This window comes from Sphaerodactylus townsendi, linkage group LG02 (genome assembly GCF_021028975.2).
Source record: "Sphaerodactylus townsendi isolate TG3544 linkage group LG02, MPM_Stown_v2.3, whole genome shotgun sequence".
Taxonomy (NCBI): Eukaryota; Metazoa; Chordata; class Lepidosauria; order Squamata; family Sphaerodactylidae; genus Sphaerodactylus; species Sphaerodactylus townsendi.
This window is the reverse complement of record NC_059426.1, coordinates 146,555,906-146,576,333: the sequence shown is the minus strand read 5'-3', so window position 1 is coordinate 146,576,333 and position 20,428 is coordinate 146,555,906. Positions and strand designations below refer to the sequence as shown.

Here is a 20,428-nt window from a genome sequence, read left to right as displayed (position 1 = left end):
GCTAACAGTGTCAAGGCTGTGTGTGTACTATGTGAAAGGATACAAACCCAAAGTAAACGTGAATCCATTAGTCAGTAACATCTAACTGAACCATCTTAAAGAACCTCTCATAACATCTAAAGTAAAGACCCTCATATAACATCTAAGCAACAGCAAAAGCTTATAAAGCTGAATTAAGAAATGTCCGTGTACCGAAACCGATATTTGTATATGATTTCTCTTGCCTGATTTCCATCCTTTTGAAATATCTCATGAGCCTATCTAGTTTGTTTAATAAATTTTACTTCTGTTTGTTGAAGTCGCCTCAGTTCTCTGGTGCCTTGAAAAGGGAGGGATATGCCATTAGAGATAAACTTGCCTTTATCTTTCTGGAGTTCACCTTTCTGGAGTTCCTAAGGCTGAGCAAATAAGTTTTAAGCTCCTCATACACTACCATCAAAACAGCTCAGTCATAGACAAAGCAGGAAAACCTGCCCAGAATAGTTATGAGGCTGCCTGAGCCTGCCACAAAGAGTTGGCCGCAAGTTAGCACGGCTGCCATTGCTGCCCAGAAAAGGGCACTGCAAAGAGGCCCCGCCGCACCTGCCCTTAGAAAGGTGGAAGGCCAGTGGTGGCCTTGCCCAGTATGGACAAGTCATCGTGACACCAGTACAGCGCCATGACAACATCAAGAAGGGCCGGCTGGGAGCCTTTATAAGGCGTTGTTGGTCCTGGACCCCTCCTTTTTGAGTGTGGTGGCCACGAGTTTGGAGGCAAGTCCTGCTCTGGGGTGGGAGGAGACCACCAGGCCCTGGCAGTTTAGCTATGGCCAAAAAATTTTACCCCACAGACAAGAGTGTTGTGTCGTTATTGTGGCTTGGGGACTGTGAGCAGTACTGGTCCCGCACTTGGATGGCAAATAGTTAGGAGGGTGAAGGGGCCTGCCACATATGGATATCAAAATAAGAGAGTCCATAATTTATAACTTTGTTTTATCTTGAAAGCTGCATTTGATGAGCTGATTACCCCTGACTTTTAATGACTGTCCATAATTAACATTTCTCTTCTATTTCCGCTGACAAAATCTTTGGGTTCTTTCTCCTGCCCCCTCAGCCTGCCTAGTAATGCCAGCAATTGTAGTGGAATATTAAGCTTGAGTATCTGGCATATTTGAACCTCCATTCTTCATGATTCTACTGTATATGAATGTGCATACTTGCACAGGCGCTTCACATATACTGTTTTTTAAAATTAATAAATATAAAGAATAATTGAAACTAAAATAAATTTTAAAACTTTTTCTTGTGTCTTTCAGAGTACGCGAGTGGCATTAGATCACCTAGAGTCTGTCCCAGAGAAACTGAGCCTTTTGGAAGATTTTAGAGATTTTGGAGTGAGAATACTTTGCCATATCTCTTTCACTGGAAAGTACTTTGCATTGTGTTGCATACTGAGAAATCTGCATGCTGGGATCATAAAATCCAAATAAGCACACTTTAACCCATCTTATTTTGTTTTCTATTATACATTAAAATTATGTGATGGTGTCATGAATGTGTTTGCTATATAATCAGTTCCCTTTCTATTTCCATCCCTTTATTCTAATCAAAAGTAGTCCCCTCACCCTGGCTTGAATCCGAACTCATAATATAGAGCCTCCTGATAAACATATGGTAATGTTATGTTTAATAAAATTAAGGTAAATAGCTGAGGATTATATCTTTTCTTTGCGGGATTTTTTGATCTGTATGGAATATTTTGATAAGCTGTTTTTTATTAGTGTGGCAGCAGCTCTTAGTTGAGCTAATATTTGAGGAGAGGTAGATTTTGTTTGGTTTATAGAGACACAATGCTATTTGCAGTCTTTGAGCACTGCTTCCAAAATGAGGACGCACTGAGCGATCATGGGTTCACAGCTGAGGTTACTTACTGATAAACCTGCAAAGGCTACAAGCTATTTGAATATCAAGCTTATTCATTATGTTGGGTAAATTCAGCATCGTATGTTGGGGTACAAAATCAATGCAGGTATTTAATATGCAAAATGTGTAGGAATGTTGCTATGCCATTAATTTGCTTTTGTTAATTAGTACAGGTCTCACCTGTGACTTGGTTATAAGCCTTGAAATCATCAAAATGCTTTATCAATTTAAAGTTGCCCTCCAGTGAACAAGTTCACTAAATTAGCCTGATTATTTTTTAAAAAAATTTATTCCAAGGAGGGGCTCAGTTGGTATTCAATTCACAGAGGTACAAAGTGATTTCTCCCACCCTGTTAAACCAGTAAATGAAGTATCCCGTGTTTTATCGGCTTCTTTAAATTTTGCTAAAGCAAGGACGTGAGGAACCAAGAGTATTAATATCACTCATTTGTAAGGCCTCAATTAATCACAAAATAGCTATTGCTTATTAGTACCAGCCTGGTGCTGTGTGGCACATAGGAGTGACATGGTCAGACAGCCATAATACTAGCCAAAGCCACAAGTCTTCTAGTGCAAGAACATGCCACAGGGATCTGTAGCCAACTAGGAAATTCATATGGCAGCTACGCATGTCAAACTTTTAAATATCCTACTTGTCCCAGGAGGAGTGTTCTGTAGATTTTAAAATAACTACATCATTGATGCAGAACATTTCCTGTGTTGCTTTCAGAATTGCCCTGATTGGACAGTTGGAGAAAAATATATTAAATATAAGGAAATCATGGGCTCCTTGCAGCAGCATCTTGAAGATTCAAAACGCAGACTTGAAGAATTCAGGGTATGTTTACTTCCTCTCACTTTAAAACCTATTTGTGTTCAGTGTTCTCTGTTAGTGAATATTGTATGATCATATAAAACCGATTGCCAATTCTACTCATGGAAAAAAAATAAGTGTATTAAAAAGACCTTATTGGGTCTCAGACTAAGGTTAATTTAGTCCAGGGGTCTACAACCTGTGGCTCTCCAGATGTTCATGGACTACAATTCCCATCAGCCAATTGGCCATGCTGGCAGGGGCTGATGGGATTTGTAGTCCATTTAGTTCAAGTGTTCTGACTCCAACAGTGACAAGCCAGATAGTCCTAAGAAATTCACAAAACAAAGGTAGCTATTTCCTGTTGTTTCTTTCCAGTATCTGATACTCAAAAGTATACTGCCTCTAGACACAACTTCCCTCTTAGATGTCATAGTTATTAAGCATAGATAGATCTATGTGTGTTCCATGAATTTACCTTAAAGGAGGAAATGCATTTCATGTATCCCATAAGGAACATGAAGCATGAAAGATGCTTTTTGTTAGTTTTAAACCAAGTGCGTTCATCAGGGATGCTGAAGCCTTTGAAATGAACGTGGTTAGAATTTGAGCGTACCATGATTAACACATGCTGAAGGTACTACACATCTGTAAGTAACTGAGAAAAAATGATTTTTAAAAAAACTTTTTAAAACTTTGAGAATGTGATGTTCTGCAGGAAAATTGCAGGGAACTCTGCAAGAAACACAATGAAATAGTGCACATGCTCTCAAATTTTTCAGCATAAACACATTTGAACGATGTGAAAACTAGGCTAATGGTTTGTTGAATGTTCAACTGCTGATTGCAACTAACAAGAACCAGGCGTGGCGTAGCAGTTAGAGTGTCTGACTAGGATCTTGTAGATCTGCGTTCAAATCCCCAATCTGCCATGGAAGCTTTCTGTGTGACCTTTGGTGAGCCGATGTTTGGTTAACATATCCTGTCGCATAGGGTTTATGTGCAGATAAAATGTAGGAGTGTTGTAAGCTGCTTTGAGATCCCTTTGGGGTGTAAATATTTACATAAAATTTGTACCTTTGGGGTATAAATATGTACATAAATACATAAATAAGTAAAATGACTACAAGCCATAAGAGTGTTCTGTATTCTACACATAAATTTGTAGACCTCTACTATGTTCTAAATTTAAAAGTTCCGACTGTGTAAGTATTTAAAAGAAGAGTTGGTTTTTAAACTCCACTTTCCCCACTGTAAGGAGCAATAGTCTAACCATGGTAGGGAACTTTGTGGAAGTTCTCTACCCCTGAGCGGCACAGAGCCACCTATCAGAGTTTGCAAGAGTTCCCCTTACTGGTAACTGCCCAACCTGCATGGCATCAGTATAGTGTCTGCGAGGCCACATGGCTTACAGAGAATGTTAATAAGGAGACTCAGAGCACCCTACACTCACCTTCCTTCTGAAGGCTAAGAGAGTTCTGAGAGAACTGTGACTAGCACAAGGTCACTCAGCAGGCTTCATTTGGAAGAACGGGGAAACATGTACAGTTCTCCAGATTAGAGTTCCCCACTCTACACCACACTGGCTCTTAAGTAAGGGGCCTGGTTCCATTTGACTGACATTCCCAAGTTACCGTTTTGGGAGCATATCACATTGCATGCAGAGCCTCCATGACTTATTGTGCCCTTCTTCTTGTGCACAGTACCTTGCAGTAGTTTGGGCCAAAACACATATGATGAGGATTATGGAACACCATCAGTCTGTAGAACTACATTCCATGTATAAGAACAAGCTTTGAGTCTAGATGCAACTTTGAGTTTTGGGGAGTATGAGCTCCCCAAAGCCCCCTTCTCAGTTCCAGCTTCATCCAGTGAGCAGTTGTCAGTGCTTGACCAGTGTCTGGAAGCTGGATGAGGGTGAATAAATTGAAATTGAATCCCAAGGAGATGGAGGTGCTGTGTGTGCCAGGTCCCCAGCCTGGGAGATTAAGGGGCACCCAACACTGAACGGGGTGGTTCTACCCCAGAAAGATAGAGTGAGGGACCTGGGGGTTATTCTTGATCTGTCACTGTAATTCCATGTGGAGAGGAGGACCTACCAGGTTCTCTTGCTGGTTCACCAGATCCACACAGAATCTGCTTTTCAGACTCTTTTAAATAGCCACCTTTTGGGGGTGTAAAATCCAAATAATACTGATTACGTATTTTTCGGGCGGGGGGGGGGAGGATTTGGTTTGGATTTTGCTAAATGCACACACCTTGAAATCACAGAGGTTTTCCAATACTCCCCTTGTCGCATTGCACTGCACTGGGGGCCTTTATGCCCTGGAACTGGAAGCACCAATTCAACAGCATAGGTCTAGACTGAATAGGTAAAGTGTTGGACACATACTTAATTTTAAATCCCCTTTGGCAGTTTACTTGGAAAGGGGGAACATTAATATCCCAGGTAACAATAAGTGCACATTTGGGAATCGTTTAGTCTAAAATGAATGCATTGAAATGATTTTTTTTTTGCAGATGTGTAGATTTCATGCCAGATGCTACTTGGCCTGTTAAAGGATCTCTGTATAAACAAAAAGAGAGAATAATTCCCATTTAATCCATATATTATAAATGAGAAGGCGCAGAACTTGCAGAAGCGAGTACAGAAGGTGACTTCTCCAAGAATTCGAAGTGCTGACAAGGACATTGAATCTGGAGAGGAAATCAGATTTAATGCTAACTACAAGATTTACATTCTGAACACTGAAACAGATAGTATCAGTTTACAGTCATTCTGCCACATTATATAACCCAGGCTTTAGGCTGTTTTTAATCTGAAAGATAAAAGACCATATATCAAAATCTGCTATTTCATAGGATGCATTTTCATTCCCTCGCACAGGATAAGAAAACTGAGGCTGATATTTCTCCCATACACAGTGCAACTTCTAACTGGCGAACCAGCAGCAACTTTATGTCCAGCTCCTTACTTTCCACTTCAGGCTGTAAGTAGCCATCTTGTTTGGGGGATCCCTCACAAGGCCATCTAGGGATTTATTTACGGTAATATGGGAATAACTTTTCAATTTCCATTGTTAGGACAATCAAAGTCTTTGCTGATTTTCAGCCTCATGCATTAAAGGTATGAAAATATCATGGAATAACCTTATACTTTTGCTGCCCCATATCACCACCAGGAAGTAACAGACATCCCAAAAAATACATTTTTGCACAAAAGTTGTCTGGATTGAAATTGTACTGTTGCTGGCCAGTCAGTGGTGGGATTCAGCAAGTTCGCACCACTTCGGCAGAAACGGTTGTTAAAATGGTGCTTGTAAACAACCAGTAGTTAAATTATTTGAATCCCACCACCGGGACCGGTTGTTAAATTATTTGAATCCCGCCACTGTGGTCAGGCATAACTTAAGGGAAGGAATGAGTGGTATTCCAAAGTGGAGTCAGTAGAATATATTTAATATGGGGAAAATGCTGAGACTGTTTGCTTGGTATTCTTGACATGGTTCCTGTTCGCTTGGTGCTCTGGACATGGTCAGTTTTTTTCTTTGGGTAATTTCCATCAAGTTGTCCTGCCAGTGATCTGTGCAAGTTTTGTCACCTGCACACCTTCGACTATTTTCATTTCAGCAGAACAGCTGCAATACCAGAATAGCTAACACACAATAGAATTATAGACAGCAACAAAATTGCTGCTTATTTTTATCCCCATTTGAGCCCATCAGTTTTATGTTTTGGGCCATTTTTCTACCCAATAACATTTTGGGCCATTTTCTACCCAATTTAAGGTTCTCATGACATGAACACTAAAAACCTTAAAGCAAGCTAAAAAGACATAAAGATATATACTAAGCAATTAAAGACAATTGAAACAAACACAGGAACAGAAAGGAGGGTCAAGGTAAGCCCAGTGACAGAAGACAATGATAGAAGAGGATAGTTGAATCTACCTGGGGAGGGAATTCCATAACGTTAGCGCCACAACCAAGAAGGCCTTCTTTTAGGTTTCTATCCTTCTAGTGTCTGATGAGCATCTGAAGTAATCCCTCCAAAATAGTGGTTAGGTAGTTTCAAATGGGAGTAGACAGACCTTAAAGTATGTTGGCCAAATACTGTATTGAACTGCACCCAGAAGTAAAGTGGAAGGCAGCGCACAAAGAACAAAACTAGAGTGAGATTGTCCCTACAACCTACCTGAGTCAGAATTTTGGACACAGCATTTCACACCAGTTGTAGCCTCTGCACAATTGCTGGAAAATTTTTGTAGGAACTTGATTCATTCTAAATTTCATGGGCAGGAAACTGGATTGGCTAATTAAAGGACCTCACAAGGCTGTGATTTATTCTGTTTTTGATAAATCTCTAAACCAAATACAATAATTTTGCTTGGTGTAGGCTCATAATCCCTGACGTGGATAGCCCAAGCTAGCCCAATCTTGACAAATATTGGAAGGTAAGCAGGGTCAGCCCTGATTAGTATTTGGTTGGAAGACCACTAAGGAATATTTGGGTTGCTATGCAAAGGAAGGCAGTGGCAAAACCACCTCTGGACAGCTCTTGCCTTGAAAACTGTACAAGGTTGGCTGTGGGTGGCAAGCACTTTCTGCCACTACTAGGTTCGTAACAGAATCTGTATTGCATAAAGTGAAGCTGTGCATTTGCATGGAACCTTTTGTCAATTTTGCTGCAAACCACCTCAGCAGTCATGTTTGTTCAGTGAAATTATAATTTAGCCTATGCCTCTCACTCTGGTTTTCAAACTATACACCAAACTGAAACTATTTTTTCTTGTTTTGTACGGGTGAAATATCTGATTACTATATTGTGCTGAACCTAGTAAAATCTAGCTTCAATTTGAGGATGGCTATTTATAATTCATTTCTAATACAAAAAATGAACTCATATAAATCAATTACTTAATGGATGCACTGCTCAATAATAGCTTTTGATATTATAGATCACTTTGTCCTAAGATAATTATCAGCTATTCGGGCCACGATTAATGACATTGCACAGGAATAATGCTTCTTTACCTAATCTTCGTCTTGCTACTTAACAAGCATAAATCAAATCAGATTCCCAAAATGGTGGAGGATGTAATTGGTATTTATACCCACATGTAAGTGGCACGTGAGCTGCCAGAGATACCTAAAAATATACATGTGAGCTAATAGTTTCCACTTATTTTTCATTCCAAACAACCATCTTCAGTCGTCTCTTTTAAGCTTGGTGATTGGTTAAACCCAAATTACAGAAAAAAGCGAATAAACCCATATAGGCTTTTTCAGGGGTTTCTTTTAACTGATTAAAAAACTTGATGTGTTCAAAAAGTCGAATATACCTGTGGCTGAAAAAGCCTACGAGGACTTGGGAGCCAGTGGAGGAGGGAGGGAGAGAGAGATCTCCATGGCACGCTGAGGTATGTCAGCACACCATGGAGGATCTGTCCCTGCTGATGCTTTCCAAAGCTTATGGGACTTGGATGTCCAGGATGTGAATGACTATCCATGAACTGAATCCGGTTTCACAAACTAACCACAGTTTTAAAAAATCTGGTTTCCAAGTGATGTGTGAACAGATACAATGTTTCTTTAGTTTATCAGAGCTCTAAATTGCTTGTCTGAGGGAGCAGATCTTTTGACTAGAAGGTAATTGCAAAAGACGGCAAGGCCATGACATCTGCTGTGTAAGGAAATTAGGTAAATAGTGATATTTTCTGTTTGTATAGTCTGTAGTGTAGTAGGTCATTTAGACAGAAAAGACCAGGAGGAAAGTAATTTCCCATTAACGGAGAACATTATTAGTGACAAGGTGTGATTAACAGCTTGTTAAATCTGGTATGTGAAATAGTGTTTTGAAAATATCATGGAATAACCTTATACTGAAGCTGCAGAGCAGCACTGGCTTTAAGGGGGTTTCAAACAAAATAGCGATATTATCAGTTCAGGCAAAGATAAAGATTGTGCAGTTGCAAGGACCCAAGTGTCACTTTTCCTACACAGGAGGATAATTGTTTTCATATCAAGAGGAAAGAAATATTACCTCAGGGATAATAGGGCAAACACAATTGTGTACTCTCTGTTTGCATATTGCTTTAATTCCCTCCTGCCCCATAAAAGAAAAAAGAGTGGGGTTGATAACTATACTGTTCACACATCCTTTGATCAATTAAAAAAAGGATAATTTTTGGAATCAGAACCAGAACACTCTTTGAAGGTTAAGAGACCTCTAGTGTATGCCTCAAAAGTCTTTCACTCAGTTCAGATCATTACCTTTTTGTGTTTGAATACTAAGAAGCAGGGGTATACTGCCCAGGGAGACATATGGGTCAAATGTCCCTGGACTGCGGCCATTTAGTCACGTGTGGGGGATGGAAAATCCTCCCCCCAACACCCATCCCCCCCCGGGTCCAAACACATCCTGCTTAAGTGCTTTCAGAGCGGGGCTAAGCCCATTTCCCTATGAAGACACACTCATGGGGGGAGGTATGTTTGCAGAAAGAAAGGGGTACCTGTGTTTGGGGGTGAGGGAAACCAAACAGGTGCATTCCCAATTTTCCCATGCACATTTCTGACAGCGCCCAATCCTCTGTCTTTATCCCTCCCACCACTGCATCCTCACGGGGTGTTTGCAGCAAGACAAACTCCACAGCCCCTGCAAGAAAAATAAAAGCAGCCCAAGGTCTGCCCGTGCATCTGCCAGCAACCCTGGGCCAGCACATTCACTCTAAAAACCACTTCCAAAAATCCCAGGCTGCCTGTCGTCTTTTTCTTTTTCTTAAATTATTGGCTGCCCCTGGGCTTCATTGATCACCCCTTACTCTCTCAAGACTTCACAAGTGGATACCCCCCACTCTACTTTATGGAGATACGTACAATTACAAACATCAAAAAGGAGAAGCGAGGAGAATCATTGTGCCCATACGGGGGGCGGGAAATACAGTTTTGCACTGGGCTACATTTTCCCTGGATATACCTCTTCAGTGGCCTGACTCATCATGTCTCGTCTAAATGGTTATGGTTCTCTGGGGCCTGAGGCAGAAAGAGGCCTTTTCCATTGCCTTCTAGCTACTGTACTTTTAACTGGTCATGCCAGAGATCAACCTGAGGACCTTCTCCCACTGATCTCCCACTACTTTCTGTACTGGATTTGCTCGTTCTGTAGCAACAAAACTGTTCCATGCACAAGTCCTTGGCCATCACCCAACACTGTGTGGAACAAATTAAATAAATTTATCTAGTTTCTTGAGTTCTAGGGATTTATGATGTCACTCATGAAATAATCCATGCACACAGAACCTGTTCCATGCAGACAGCATAGACTTGGATGCTAAACCCTGCTTTCTCTTGTACAGTGTCCTTTTCTGTGCTGTTTTCAGTCCTCTGTTTCTAAACCTTTCTTGCTCATGGAAGACCAGTGTGTTTTTAGTGAGCCCAAGCAAGCCCTGTGCTCGAAGAACGTACTCCATAGTGGAGGACTGGTTCTGCAGCAGATGAGTAGTTGTGGGAAATTAAGCCTATGGTCCAGTCCTTTTTTAATTCTTCAAAATGCAGAATATATCCTAAGTGTACCAATCACAGATATGAAAATGCTCATGAAAACCTTTTAAAAATAATTTCAAATGGCTTCATCCCAACAGTGTAGCAATATCTTTCTTTTTAATAGTATCTACTTTCTCCATGCTAAATGTTCCTCCTCAGGTACAGGCTCTTGCAAAATCTCTGCTCTTTCAGCCAAGTAGAAGTAGCTCTCCCTATAGTAATGTTTTCCTACCTTTTTTCATCTCTCTATCCACACTAAGCATTGAACTACTTCACGTTGGATTGGGGTAATGCCATTAATCAGGTGTGGTCTGTGAGCCTGGTGTTTAATTTGTTTAGAATTAGTCTCTGAATTCACGATGCCACTAATTCAGGAAGCAATATCTCTTTTAGTTCAAGATAATACACAACTTAAAATCAAGTTCAAAGGTACATCAAGTCTTATAAGCAGTCTATTTTGGCAGCGTGAAAGCAAAGATATCTATGTAGAATAAGGGTAACCAGTTGGATCCAGTGATTTCCTTCCAAGTCAATGACTCCCTCGTAATCTTCCTCTAACATTAGATGCAGCTTAGCAGAAGGGAGTTGTCAAGTCCAATCTAACGCTTTCCTTCTTTCAAGACAGGTTACTAGTTAACATCTACTACAATGTTTAATGCTGAACCCTGACATCTTTTCTCTTCGTTTACTACAGCATGTCCTAAAAATTAATTCTAGGGCTTGGATCTCATTTTTTCTATCCATAGATGCAGCATGATCTTCTGTGGTGTTCTTTTGACAGTAGGTGCATTCCACTCACATGAGGCACAGTATTTTGCATGAGCAGAAAGTGACTAGCATGCCAATTATTAAGCTGAATTCAAGATTCTGGGTATATTATGCAAAGCCCTTCATGACCTTGTAGCTTCACATCTGCATGGCTGCCTTTTCTCTTATGCTCTGGCATAACCACTTTGCTCATTTGAGCAGGGGCTTGTACAAGGGCCAGCCTGCAAATGGGCAAGGTCAACTACTGTTCATACATGGGCATTCTTGGTTGTGGCTCCCACCTTGTGCAGTGGCCTGGCTGAGGAGGTCAGGAAGGCTCCCACTCTTCTGTCATTCCACAAACTGTGTTAATCAGAATTGTTCAGGAGGTGATAGGGCTATATTTTAATGGGGTGGTTCAGGAGGGGCTGTTATAACGGGAACAGGCCTATGGACTCCACTACTGCATGTATTGTCTTCTTGCTTTATATCTTATCCTGCTCTCCTACATTGTCTTCAACTTATGTAATACCATTTTCTGCATTAACATAGAATGTCTAATACCTTTTGCTTTGTTTCAAAGTTCTATTGCATTTGCTTATTAGGTATCACATCCTATTGGTTGCATTGACTTACACTGTGTAATCTGCCTTGAGTCTAAGTTCAAAGGGTGGCCAATACACACACACACACGCACACGCACAACAAACTTTTTTAAAAAAATAGCCCTGAAGGATTGCTCTGCAACAGGATTGCTACCTTTACAAATGGGGCTGTGCTTCACAAGCAGAAGGAATGTGTTAAATCCCAGTGTAGATGACTTATTCCAGTGCTGATGGGGTTAATAAGCTTACAGAAAATAATCTTACAGGATCATTAGTACTTTCATGTATTATATTCTACTTTGCCAGATGCATAAGATTCATCATTTGATGTGGACTGTTTCAAGGCAGGAGACTTCAGAGGTGCTTTGCCATTGCCTGCCTCCATGTAGGCAAAGAGAATTTGGAGAGACTGGGTCAGGGTCACCCAGCAGGTTTCATATGGAAGAATGGGGATCAAACCCAGTTCTCTGGATTAGAGTCCACCTATCTTAACCACTATATCACACTTCCTCTCCTGTGTTACATAATGGATCCCACTATGAGGACAGGGGCCATGGCTTAGTGGTAGAGCCCCTTCTTGGCATGGAGAAGGTCCCAGGTTCCAACCCTAGTATCTCCAGTTAAAAGGACCAGTCAGTAGGTGATGTGGAAGACCTCCAACAGACTCTAGAGAGATGCTGCCAAGTCTGCCAGTACTGACCTTGGTGGACCAAAGATCTGATTCCGTTTAAGTCAGCTTCATATGTATTCAGTATGTTCATAAAAATCTGGCAAGTAAGAGTTTCTATGGAACAAGTATCGATAATTGTTGCAAGGCATACAACGGTGAAAAATCATTTTATGAGGAAATAGGGCTAGATTAAAGAGTTATCCTTTGTCAAATTGAAGAAAGGAAGCAACGACATGGAGAAGAATCTGGAGGATTTCCAGTAAAATGAAAACCTTTTGAGGCTGCTTTTTGTCTGTCTTTCTGTGTCAGAGTCTAATCTTTCCAGTTTTTTTCCTAACCGCCAATTTAAAATATTACTGTGGGAACTCGTCTTCCTGAACTGTTTTATGGAAAGGAAGAGGTTTATCAGAAAGTGTAATTTTGACAAGAGCGTGCTCATTAAAGAAATCATTCATAGCCAGCTTTATTTTCAGCTGCCCTTCAGCATGATTAGCCTTTGTTTGTTTGTTTCATTTATTTAAAAAAGAACCTTTATCAGCCACTGGCTGTTATATAGACCTTGAACCCAAGAAACTATTGCTAATGGCTACAGTATATTTCTCCAGTTTTTTATTATAAAATGGTTAACAACTGCCTATGCTTTGAATTAGTGCTGTAAATATATTCCCTCCCCCCACCCCCACCCCATACAATTTTAATCCCTTCAGGATACTGAACAATCTTTTTCTCAGAAGTTGTATTATTTCTTAGGCTTTGCATGCTAAATACCTTCAAAATTTGCTGCCTCCTAAAAGAAAGGCAATAGGAGCTTATCTCCCTGATGTCATGTCACTGGGGGTCATGTTTTCAATTAATTATGGCACAGACTATAATTATTAACAGTGTAATTTAAAGTGTAATCCTACTAACAACAATGGGTAATGTCCAGATTACAGATAAAAAAGCAAGTGAGGGCAGGTAACCATCCTGAAACCACTTCATGGCTTAAGTGAGATTTGAACTGGAGATTTCACTTTTCATTAGCTGGGATTGATTAATACACATGAGATGCAATGCCAGCAACATGATATAGGATAGTGGTTTTCAAAGCACTAGTGGAGTACAGTGGCTAGAGCATAGGAGATATGAGTTTAAATCATTCTTGCTCAGTCTCATCAATTTCACAGAGGAAGCATGGGATCATCCTCCTAGGCAGAAGGGTGGGGACATAAATTCAAGAAATAAATAGATAATACTTCCTACCTCCAGAAAGCCCCTTCTGCACCAGCCTGCCGTTGTCTGTTATGTGTTCCAGAGCATCAAACTGGATTCTAAGGCATGTAACTAAGAGGGAACATAGTTCATATAGGATACTGGCTAGCCTTTTGGGAACCCACTGCCTCCCTGCAGACACACCTCATACCATCTCGTGACTGCACATTATGAGGGAAAATCAGTCATAGCAGGCCATCTATCTTTCAGGGAAGCTTGGCAACCATTGTTTATCGTCTCATTCAAGAAAGCCTACCTTATGCCTAAGATTTCCCATATCTTGAAAGCCACTGCTGTCATCCCAGAGATATATACGTTCAGATACATTTCTGAATTCTTTTCTTTAGTCATTTAAAAAACTATTTCTTAGAATGAAAGTGAAATGGATTTCCCAACGATCCATATAGAATAGGAGCATCTTTATTTATTAATCTTTTTAGCCTGCTGCAACACCTCCCACTCTCTGAAGAGAGACAGAGGCCCAACAGGGGAGGAACATGTTTCTGGGGGTGGATGTTTGATAGTTGCCTTTGGCCTAAGCCAGGGGTAGGGAACCTGCGGCTCTCCAGATGTTCAGGAACTACAATTCCCATCAGCCCCTACCAGCATGGCCAATTGGCCATGCTGACAGAGGCTGATGGGAATTGTAGTTCCTGAACATCTGGAGAGCCACAGGTTCCCTACCCCTGGCCTAAGCACTCCACACTCATGCACACCCATAAGCCCTTTAGTCAGAAATCCTGTCAGGAAACTAAAATAAGGTGCCACCAAATTTCTGAGGTGAAAATGGAACTTAGAGAAGCTTTTAAAAGATAAAACAAAACTAGGTTTTATGTTACAAGCGTTTTTCTCAGGTTGTTCTTACAGAGAGGTACTTAAGCATTTCTGGTTTCTTGAGGCAAGTATTTACTTAGAGGTTACAGAGCAAATGGTTTCTCTTAAATGACTTTCAGTTACAAGATATAGCTTCACTTAAATATGACTGTTTCAGTTTCCAGATAACTTCACATATAGTTTCACACATGCACAGGTGTCTCTGTTTGGTGTAAACACTCTCCTAAAACTCCCATCCTTAACTCCAGATGGAACTCACACTGGCTTGGGACAGATTAAGCTCTGGGGTTTCACTAAACCCACTCTTAACTCTGCCAGTTAAACTAAACACACCCTCATTGGTTTTAGGACTCCAGTAGCTAGGTGTGGTCTCATGAGACAATAGCCAAGCCCTCTATGTGGTCTTAGGAGTATCCCCATGAGATAAGCTTCCCTCTTGTTTTCCACCCACCACCAGGTCTCCTAACCTCAGGTGAAAACAAGCCTCTTCTCAGTCTTTGAGATCTCTTTGAGAACACTGCCCACCCCCCAAGAGGTTCTCCCTCTGTCTCTGGCTCTCTCTGCCTTTAGACACTACCTCCCCTGACTGAATCTGAGGACTGACACGATTTGTGTGTCACACAAGCTGCTTTCAGAACTCTGAAATCTCCCTCGTCTGTCATACTAACAGGCTTTTCCTGCTTTTATATGAGCCAGCACACCCAGTGGTGGGATTCAAATAATTTAATAACTGGTTGTTTACAAGCACCACTTTAACAACCGGTTCTGCCAAAGTGGTGCGAACCTACTGAATCCCACCACTGAGCATACCCTATCAGTGGCTCCTGGCTACTGCATTTCAGCCAGCCAATCAGGTTGCACTCTGGTTAACACTTGGCGCTCCTGCTCTGGCTGAACTGCACCCTTTAAAATTAACCATTTTAAAAGCCTAATCCATCATACCTGCCATTCATCCACACAGGCCTGAGTACCTCATCTAGTAAGCCATTTCAGATAGGGATTTCTAGCTTCCACAAATTTTATACTACATTACATTTTAGCAGAAAAAGATATTGATGCTATGCCAGTGTATTTGAAATGATTTGCTCAAAAATAAATTAATCAGGATGAAAACTTCAACTACCATTATTTTTTATGTCTGTATCAAGCATTAATTGCTTTCAAATGGAACATTTGCTGTTGTGCCCTTAAAATATAATTTTTAATCACAACTACCCAATTCTTTTTTAAGCTCTAGTGTGCTATTTACCACACCATCCTATGGCTAAAGGCAACAGATTCCAAAGGTTAATATTTCACTGCATTAAAAGGATTTCCTGTAATATGTTTTCAGTTTATTGCTTTTTGATTTTATCGTGTACCTTCTGGTTCTTGTATTACTGGAAAGGTAAACAGGATTTGCTATTCCATCTGGCCATTCTCTGTACTATTCATAATTCTACCTTCTCCATTCTACTTACTGCTAGTAATGAAAGCAGTTCTTAATGCTGGCAGCTTTTGCGTTCAAAACCTTTGAACCGCAATTTTCCAGTATGATTAGTTAAATCTCAAATTATTTCCTTTGGGGAATAAAGAAATGAGAGCTAATGGCGAGCTAATGGGGGAAAGCTAATGGGGAAGTGAGATTCTGAAGAGAACTTTTTCATATTTTATTAGATTTATGAATGGGTCCCATCCCCCACAATACACACATATACAAACTGTAAGGAACCTACCCCATGATTCTGCCCCACTTGGTTCTGATGTGTGGCAGAATACTACAGGACAAAGCCAGGCAAATCAGTTTTTCCTTCCCAACCATCCCCCCTCCTTTGTGGTGAAAGGAAACAATTCATCCCGTGACACTGATAGGCAGCAGCGACACTTTTGACCCATAGGCCTTGCAGGGTAGTCCTATTATTGCTTACACATAATCCCCTGCAACAGCCATCCAGAGATGCCAGTGCAAAGACGTGGGCCTGCAAGAAACTCAGATGTCAGATGTCTTCAGGTTTACTCAGGCAATATCATCAGGGCACCTAGTATAATCAGCTATCAGGGTCAAGTGGTCATCTTCCAACATATGTGCCATCATCACCTGCCCACAATATCTTTTAATTGTTTCCATAGAACAAACAGAAAATATGTACATAAATCTGTCATTGCAAAGGGCATAATGTAGGAACCAGTGAGAAGACATCTTCATCTCCCAGAATGTGCCACAACTGTCCTCAGTGTTATGAAACCTCAACAAAAATAACTCAAAAGGAAGCAGTGTGAAATCCAGCTCCACTTAACTTGGCTTTAGGATTTCTTGGTGTAGTGTTGAAGAGTGGCACTCTCTGATCTGGAGAACCAGGTTTGTTTTCCCACCCCTTCACATGAGCAGCAGACTCTAATCTGGTGAACAGGGTTTGTTTTCCCTGTTCTTCCACATGAAGCCTGCTGGGTGACCTTGGGCCAGTCACATTTCTCTCCGAACTCTCTCATCCACACTTATCTCACAGGGTGTCTATTGTGGGAAGAAAAAGGGAAGGCGTTAGTAAGCTGCTTTGGGGCTCCTTACGATTGAGAAAAACAGGGTATAAATTCAAACTCTTCCTCTTCTGTACGTGAAAGGGCCTGTGTTCACTTCTAGTAGCTCTCTAACTGCTGAAACCGTTAGGTTACTAAGAAGCGGAGATGATTATGTAATCTTTTAGTGGCTGTTCATGGCCACTTGATTGAAAGAACAGTAAAAGAAAAAGGAAAGGTTTTGAGATCCAATGAGAGGGGGCTAGCCTGGGCTGGGCCATCCAGGTTAGGGCATGTTTGTTCTGGTGCCTTACTGAAACATCTGTAGGTCTCCAAACATTCTTCCTTTGGGTTTTTCTCAGCAAACATTTGATTGCCTTCTTTGTCTTTCCCTTTGCAGCCTTAACCAGAAGTACTCTGGATTTAAACACAACCAAGAAAAATGCCCTCAGTGTGACTGTCAATGGGATGAAGCCCCGAATGGAGCAAGAGGAGTACTAAAAGAACCAATAAGCGTGCAGCTTTTCACTGCAAGGCGTGCAGCTCTGCCCTGCTTTCTGCTTCTGGGCAGTCGCGCCCAGCTGTATTTACAAAAGCAGTGCCGATTCCTTGGTTTCACTGATGCCAAATAGTAACTGAAAGCAGCATCATGACTGCGTGCATAAAATAATGTTGGTGATGCCTGAAGAGTTGATGCGTCCTGTCAAATGCCAAAGCGTCTTCTGATAGGAAGCATCGTGTCCCTCTCCTTTGCTTCTGTCCATTTCCAACCAGACCTTTTCCGTTCCTCAGTGCCACGTGTGGACTGCTGTTCCTGAGATGTTTTTTAAAAACCCTGCACTGTACAAAAACTTAAATCTGTTTTAACTTCAAAGAAATGATTATATTTTGATCAAACAATATAATATAAGCACATTTTTTTTATAATCAGGAAGTGGTTAACAGAAAATGCCTTGTGTGTAAATATGATGTTTTCTAAATTTAGTAGACCAATGCATTTGCATGTGATAGCATTTGTACAACAGAAGTGCCTCAAATGATGCTTTATGCAGTGATTACATTACTGTGCTTAACAACAGAAGTGGCTTATATCAGAAACAATGACCTGTATTTCCTTCCCTGCGGGAAAAGATCAGATTCCATTCTGTACTTCACTCTGTTTGGGACTGTGCTGTTTGTTGACCCAAGTTTAGCAAAGAAACATCCTAACCTAAATGTCCCCTGAACTGGAAGAAATTCAGTTGACTGGTGGTTATAAGCCACTTCTGTTACCAAGCATTGAAATACTGCTCCCCAGATGTTCTAATAATAATGCAGTGCTGTGCATGAATTGCAACTTGGTAGTATAGCTCCGGGGTCTTGATCGCTTGTTTTGTGCAACAAACTTACCAGAACCACCTTCTTGAGAACTACCAGCAGGAGAGGTTGGCTTGCATGCGACATGACCTTTTAAAAGGCAATTTCTAATAATCACATCATTTCCATTCCTGCGTTCTTCAGTTTATTAAAATGTCACCTTCGCTTAAAGTGTTAATGACAATGTGCAGTATTTTAGCCTTATTTTGTGGCCTCCATGGATGCAATCAGATTATTTCCTGTCCTGTCCTTTCTAATAAACCCCTGAAGCGGCTTCATTTTCACCTGCCTTAATGATTGTTGGTTTATTGCCCTTATCTTGGTTTTCGATCGGTGAACAATTTTAATGTTTCTAGCCAGGCTCTCATTAAAGTGTGTTGAGAGCCAACACAGTAGCCAAACCAGAGATTGTTCCAGCGATACGAACTGCTTTTCAATAGCTCCCTTATGTCAGCTTTTTCTTTAGAAAAATCCCAGTTTTCAAAGACTCTACCTCTGTATACATGATGCCCCTGTCCACATCACCTACACACAGGGGAAGTGTACACAGGTATGCTCCCCCCCCTTTCATTGGCAACATTCAGACATGAGCGTTCTCAATCATGGGGGAGGGACTCGGAAGCTTCCTCCGTGTGTTCAGTTATGCAGACATCCCAGTTATTGTACCCAGTCAGAGAGCGCATACATGCCCACTCTCTCCTGGCAGATACCCTCAACACGCAGAAGGGTCACGTGCAGCAGGCATCTGATTCCTTTACTAGCAGTGATCAGTGAAGAGACCAAGCCCTATGAAGAAAGGCTGAGGGACTTGGTAATGCTTAGACTGGAGAAGAGGAGATTGAGAGGGGGACATGATTGCTCTCTTTAAGTATTTGAACTTGAAGGGCTGTCACTTGGAGGATGTCACTTGGAGTATTTGAACTTGAAGGGCTGTCACTTGGAGGAGCTGTACTTGTTGGCAGCAGAGGATAGGACTTGCAATAATGGGTTTAAATTATGGGCAGAAAGGTTCCAACTGAATATTAGGAAAAACATTTTTACAGTAAGAGTTGTGCTACAGAGGCATGGGCAACTTACTCAGGTGGTAAGCGCACTGGCACATTTTAAGCAGTGGCTAGGCAAACACTTGTCTTGGATGCCTTAGGCCAGTGTAGCGAACCTATGGCACACATGCCAGAGGTGGCACTCAGAGCCCTCTTTGTGGGCACACGTGCCATCGCCCCAGTTTGGGCCCTTGGCAGTGGCATAGCATCAAGGTGGAGAGGAGTGCACAACACACTGGGCGCATGCCCCTGCGAGGGCATGGCAAGTGTGTTCCAGGGGTGTGACAGGGTGTTTTGGGGCGTTCCGGGGCAGGATGGGGGCAGAAGGGGGCGTGGCAGAGGCGCAGGATGCACGTGTGCCCTGGACGCAGTTTCCCCTTGCTCTGCCCCTGGCACTCAGTCTCTAAAAGGTTCGCCATCACTGCTTTAGGCTGATTCTGCATTGAGAAGGGAGTTGGACTAGATAGCCTGTATGGCCCATTCCAACTCCCTGATTTAAGATCCTGCTTTAATGAATAGGAGTTTCCAGGCTGTTGTGTGCCTGACAAGGGGTAAGAATTACTTGTAGACTGATTTGCTGCCCAGAGCCATTGCCTGAAATGTGGAGAAAAGGGCCTTAAATTCACTTTTGCCTTGAGTACAGAGTATAGTTAAGCTCTGCCGAAAGAAGCAAGAGTATTTGTGCATAATGTTTGTGAGCATATATTATATCACCAAAAGTTTCACTTCTCCAAAAAGCATGCCTCTTCTGTACCCATATGTGTACACTTGGCGAATGAGCCAAGCCAAAAGCTTTCAGGGATATCTCTTTGGGTCCTGTTGGCTATAAAGAGGAAGACAGAAACTGTGTGTGTGCACACATGCACACACACGCACATGCAATCAACATTACAAAAATTAGGCAATGAAAAGTTATTTTTGCCATGAGTGCATCAGGAAATAATGGGCAAAATCAAGAGTTTCAGTAGACCATTTGCAATTTTATTACCTAATGGTAACCTTATTTAAGGTAGACGAGGTAGCCCTCGAAAATTGGATATTGATAATACCTTCTTTAAGATCTGGGAAGAAAGAAGATTACTTGTACTGTCTTCTTTCTTCACTAGAAAATAGCCGGAGGGAATAGATTTTTTTAATCAGGGAAATTATATGGAGGAAGAGTTGACCTCCACA

At 41.4% G+C, this 20,428-nt stretch overlaps 1 protein-coding gene across 6 annotated transcripts in view; it reads left to right on the top strand.

The window, feature by feature from the left end:
- CEP128 (centrosomal protein 128) overlaps positions 1-18,506 on the top strand; it is a 233,784-nt gene extending 215,278 nt beyond the window's left edge. For 4 of the 6 annotated variants that reach the window (XM_048486525.1, XM_048486523.1, XM_048486528.1 and 1 more), the window contains 4 exons: positions 1,295-1,372; positions 2,632-2,739; positions 5,603-5,705; positions 17,257-18,506. In XM_048486525.1, the coding sequence (XP_048342482.1) occupies positions 1,295-1,372; positions 2,632-2,739; positions 5,603-5,705; positions 17,257-17,357 (390 nt within the window). In that variant the 3' untranslated portion in view covers positions 17,358-18,506. Of the gene's footprint in view, positions 1-1,294; positions 1,373-2,631; positions 2,740-5,602; positions 5,706-17,256 lie in introns of those variants that run through there. The other 2 variants (XR_007243660.1, XM_048486527.1) reach the window with 2 other exon arrangements.
- The last annotated feature ends 1,922 nt before the right edge of the window (positions 18,507-20,428 follow it).